The sequence below is a fragment of the Maylandia zebra genome, linkage group LG4 (assembly GCF_041146795.1).
Source record: "Maylandia zebra isolate NMK-2024a linkage group LG4, Mzebra_GT3a, whole genome shotgun sequence".
Classification (NCBI taxonomy): Eukaryota; Metazoa; Chordata; class Actinopteri; order Cichliformes; family Cichlidae; genus Maylandia; species Maylandia zebra.
The window spans coordinates 20,177,726-20,183,377 of NC_135170.1; the positions used below are offsets into that span (position 1 = coordinate 20,177,726).

At 41.6% G+C, this 5,652-nt stretch overlaps 1 protein-coding gene across 1 annotated transcript; it reads left to right on the forward strand.

Annotated features, from left to right (window-relative positions):
* Nucleotides 1–428: 428 nt before the first annotated feature.
* On the forward strand, nt 429–5,556 carry bri3 (brain protein I3). The gene is made up of 3 exons (XM_004558378.5): nt 429–1,021; nt 2,012–2,120; nt 4,260–5,556. Exons 1-3 carry the CDS (start codon nt 871–873, stop codon nt 4,390–4,392), a joined length of 393 nt encoding a protein of 130 aa, XP_004558435.1. The 5' UTR covers nt 429–870; the 3' UTR covers nt 4,393–5,556.
* The last annotated feature ends 96 nt before the right edge of the window (nt 5,557–5,652 follow it).

Below are 5,652 nucleotides of genomic sequence, written 5' to 3' on the forward strand. Positions count from 1 at the left end.
ACTTCCATATTGAATTTTCTTGCAATAACATTTTAGCACATACATTTTTTTTTAATAATCTGCTGATTATGACTGATTGCCATTGCCAGGAATTTGCTAGATCGTTTAGATTTCTTCAGCACTCCTGTCCTCTGATTAAAGATGTGAACTCAATATTATGCAACGCTAGGTACTAATAAGGGCAGCAGTTATGTAAGTCACGGAGTAAACAGGTCTGGCTCAGACTCTGAGGCATGGAAACAACAGCCAATATGATGCAAACCATCCCTGAATTATGAGCAGAATATCACCAAATATCAACTGGTACCAGCAGATAATCGCTCTCTTTCTGTCAGTAAACTGCAGGCACTGCAGTGAGCTGCATGCAGCAACACACACACGGCCTTTTATTTTTTTTATGCGCTGTCGCTTTAAGAAGCCTTTCACTGCGCAGAGGCGCTACAGCAGCTCATCACATGATTCTTCTCTTGTGACAATCCGAACAGACAGGAAAAGCCTTTCCGACTTCCCGCTGAGTTTTGCTGAGCTGCGATGACAGATGACTGTTGTTTTGGTATCAGAGGACCAACTTTAAGGAGGGAAATGGAGTTGAGTTAACCATTACCAGTCACACTCAGATCATTCCCGTCTCTGAACTGGACGTTTGGGGTTGTTGCGCCGCCCGGGGGACAAAGTTGGCGCATGGAGAGGGACGAAGTTTCATTTTTGCGCAGCGTATTTTCTTTTATTTTGTCGCCACTGAGTGCTAGCGAACCTCCCGTAGCAACGAACGCCAAGTAGTTCGGTTTCGACCCCCTTTGTGTGCATGTTTGTGTGGCTGATTTGAGGTCAGACAACGAGACAAGTTGAGGACACGTTACGTCGGGCGAGATGGTGGACAGCAAACCTCTTCTCCAGGACAGACCGCCCGCCTACAACGCCGTCCCGGGTGCTTACGACTACGGCCCGCAGCAGCAGCAGCACAACTATGGGGCCATCGCCGCTGCGGCCCCGCCGCCCTACGCGTACCCCGCTGGTCAAGGCAAGTAGTCCCAAGTATTTCCGTCGTTTCCACGGTTAAAGCGCACACCGGAAAGTAAAGTAACTAACAAAATGTTAACCCACTTCCTTTTATGGTTAAATGAAGTCTATTGTGGGCCTTTATATTCTATAAGTCTTTGTGCGCCACAGAGGTTTTTGGCTATAAAGGGAACTTTTCGTGAAACGTGAGAGACTTCGAGTTTCGTCAAAGACTAACCAGTTTCCTTCACAAGGCGCTCCAATGTTGCGCATGCGCTCTATGCGAAAAGATCTGGGTTAACCTGACTTTTTTCTCTCTTGTTTAAATTAGACAATATCCAGATTTAAAGGAGTAATAATAAACAAATGCTGAGCTGCACAACTAGTCAGCAAATCACCTTCGATTGATCATTTTTTTTCTTAATTTATTTGGAATCAAAATCATCTAAAGATGTGAAAGTTTTGACATCCAGAAATAATTCTTCTAGAGAGGAGGAGCTATGCTGTTGTATGTCTTTGTACTGCGTGACTGCTGTACATGAAGTACAGGCACTCATCACCTGACTGTGATTGTATAAGGGCGGCATTCGAGGAAGCAATCCTGTGCTTAAATCAAGTTCTTGTAATTGCACGAAGCTTCCTGTTTACTGAACCACATGTGTTTGGTCTTCTCAACAGAGAAACTAGTCTGTCTTTTAAGCTTTATGGCACAGTTATCATAAATCAGCGATGTGTGTGTGTCTGTGTTTAGTTAAGCTTCAGTTTTCTCTGAATGGCAAACACTTCTGAGAATTCTGGGTATTGTGTCAAAGGTCATTGTCTCACTTTGTGGTCTGCAAAGTAAACATGGCTGAAGAGCGAAATCAGCAGCCCTCCAGTTAACACTCCTGTTGGTGCTCAGGGCAGTTTTATTGCAGTCTACGTCAGTAATATCTGATTGTGTTGTTCGTGGTAATAAACACGGCCTTTGACCTGCATGTGACTTGTCTCACCTGCTTCTTTTAATCTGCAGGTTACCCAGCAGCCCAGATGCCCCCTGCTGTATCCCAGCAGCCTTACCCTGGGACTTACGCCATCATCCAACCCTCTGTAGTGGTGGTGGGAGGCTGCCCTGCTTGCAGGTGAGGACACGGACGTGTTAGAGCGTGGATAAGGGAGATCTGATAAAAGCTGCTGTGTTGCTGGGTGAGATTCCTAGTTGTACACTGAGGAAGAAGACAGTAAAAAAAACCAGCTGGTCCACTGATTATTCCCCAGATTAGCATGTGGAGTGTCATGTGCTCACCGTGGTTAACCTGGTTTCTGAGAACGGTTCTTTTTGAGGCTCAGTTATGGTCTGAATGCGCACGTCTTAAAACGTGTTTATCCCGGCGTGCGGTTATTTTGCATTTCTATTTTCACTGGTCTGACACATCTCCCACCAGGCCTGAAGTCTTATCTAACTTTAAGAAGATATGACTTTCAGTTACGGCTGACGGTTTTATGTTGTTTTCACTGTGACTGAGAGTCAGGTGACTTCAGCCTCAGACATGTGATGGAGGCAAAGGTGACTGAAGCGCACAGTTCACATGAATATCAAATGGAAATGAGATGGACTCTGAATTTGAATAATAAAATGTACTGTATTTCATTTCTAGGGACTTAATTGTATAGTTTTAAACTTCTCAAGTTCAACAGGATTATTTATAAATTATTACTAAAATGAGAACGCAGAGGTTTCTGAAAGCTGTTGTTACCAGTCTGTTACGGGAAGTGAGATCCACACATTTATTAAACATAATCTAGAAAAAGGAGAACAAAATAAAATTGGGTACTAACCTAAAACCAGCATGTGACTGAAATTAGAAATGACTGCAGCACAACCAAAAGAGGTGGCTATCTTGAAGGGAAAGCAGCTCATATAAGCTCCAAAAACAGGCAAAGTCATTTTCTTTTAATAGATAAATTCTTAAGTTTCTGACTCATTTGAATGATTAGCAAATCAAATTCAAATCAGAATATTGCAAATAATAATAAAAAAGCAGTTCTGATGTGTTTTTTCTCAGCTTTCTCAGCTCTGCAACTTAGTGGAAGATGAAGTAATGTATTCATATTTCAAGGAGATTGTGGTGTTGATTGACTTAAGTAGCTAAAAATGCCATAAATACTTAACAATAACTAATTTTCTTCTTCACTTTTTTTTTTTTTCTATTGAAAGTTTCTCCACTTCCTAAAATCAGAATGACGCACAGCTGTGCGGCACTTTATCATTTAAAAGTCGACATACAACCAAACGTATTTAGTCTGCCAGCAGTATGTCGGACATTCGGAAGACTTTGAAAAACACTGGCGCAGTTTTAGTCAGCATTTGTGGCCATGTTGCTGGGGTCAGCGACGGCCCGTTTCCTGGTAGCAGTGTCCAAATAAGTTGTGCAAACACCCATGACATGGCACATCGCGCGAGAGGTCAAACGGAAATGCAAGTTACTTTATTTTAGGAGCAATATAAAGGTTAAACACAGTTCACTGTCGCAGCAGGATCCAGAATTAAGAGGGAGAGAAAGGTCTGTTTTTATTTAACTGAATCTGAGACTCTGAGAAGCTACTTCGGAAAGCACATGCTTTCATTTCTTCAGAGACTAGCTGAACGCGCTGCAGGGCCTCCAGCTGATTTACTGGCCCCACTGGTCGGTGCAGTGCAGTCACGGGACCAGCTCGGTGTTTACTGTCACTCTGCATAAAAGCTCTTCTGCTTTCCCGTTTCTTCTATTTTTATAGATTGTCAATCTTTGTTTCTTCTTTTTTTCTTGTTATAAATCAAAGAGTCTAATAAGGGACGGCAATCTGACACTTTCTGTCTGATTGTTTGTTTCTAAGATTTTCCTTTGAGTTTATTAGTTATAATGTTGAACCAGATGAGTAAAGAGCTTCTGTTTCAAGAATGAGGTCAGACGCCAACTGAACAGTTTCCTCTTGATGACCGTTTAGCCCAAAACATCAGGCGTTGCTCGTACGAGAGGTAATTGGCGAGAGACGAGAGTTCTGAAAAATGTTGTTTGACGCATGTGATGAAGGTCAGAACTCATCAGAAAATCCTCACAGAGGATAAAAAAATCAGATCGAGGCGTAGGTGTAGACTTGGCTGATGAGATAAATAAAATATTTTAAAGGCTGGAATCACTGCTTTGGCTCTTAATGTATGTTGTAGATAAATAAACAGAGGTCCCATCCAAACAGTCCTCACTAATGCTTTCTGGTGTGTGTGTGTGTCTGTGTTACAGAGTTGGTGTCCTCGAGGATGACTTCACTTGCCTGGGGATCCTGTGTGCCATCTTCTTCTTCCCCTTGGGTATCCTCTTCTGCTTTGCACTGCGTCAGAGAAGGTGTCCCAATTGTGGCGCCACCTTTGGCTAGGGGGACCAAACTACAGCTCTCACACGCTTCCCATGCATATACATACACAGAGATAATCTGGGATTTTCATTTTGTTTTCTTATCCTTTGTTAATATTGCACATTGCTGTTATGCCATTATGTTATATAAATATATGTATACGACAAATGACGTAGATATTACCATGATTTTCTATTAGAGGCATGTGTAGAAATGTGTTTTCATCCGCGAGCTGAGGATCTACTCTGACATGTGTCCAGCTGTTGTCAGTGCCTTCACTACATGCTGAGTGATCATTCGATTCCATCAGTCATGATTTCTTTCGATGATTTCGCTCTTTATCTGAGGATCTGAGCAGATTCCTTTGTTTTGCCAAGTCACATTTAATCAAGGCATATGTAGTTTTTGTTTTTGCCTGGCCCTTTTTTTGTGGGTTAACCTTGTGCTTAGTTCACATTGCACTCGAGATCTTTGATGAATTAGCTTTTTGTTTTTCTAGGAAGTTCTTTTGTTCCTTATTTGTATCACGTGGAATGACACAGAACATGTTAGAGATGAATATAAATCCCTGGATATAAAGTGTTCCAGCTGAAACCCGAATCAGTGGACTTGAATTAGTTTTGTCTGTTTCTGTTTGTTGATATCATTTCTTGGGGCCATATTTGCACTGAACGTTTGTTTTCTTTTTTTTTTTTTTCCTTTTCTGCTGAGTTGCGCTCTCCAGGGCCAATGCAGACCTCAGGTAGATATAATCTGAAATGCCCATGACTTTACAACCTCAATTGCGCAAGACTTCTTACTTTAAGAGGACACTCAAAGTCAAAGTGAAGACTACTCCTTTAAGAGTTACTTCAAGGAAGCATGCTGAATTTAAAAAACCGAAGCAATCTATCAATGTGTATAACATCTGGATTTTCCCTCCGCGACAAGTCAACGTGCACCATTCCTCCCAGCCAGACAATCAAGAATGTTCACGTCTCTGTATCTGCAGTATCACCCTGTCTACGTCTTCCATCGCAGCAAGATGTTATAAAACTGTCCCCCGACAGAAGAAAAGGATCTATAACTGGATGGGAGGGATTTAAACAAATATATCTTGCTTTAGAAAACACACTACGCACGCTGTAATGATTGAGGTTCTTACTTTTTATATGTTATTGTAATTAAAAATGAATACTATCTATATTTTGGACTTCTTGCCTTCTTTTCCCCTCCCAGATAAATGAATGCAGATGAAAAAGCATTTAAAGTCACTTTTTTTCAGATCAACAAACAACAAAC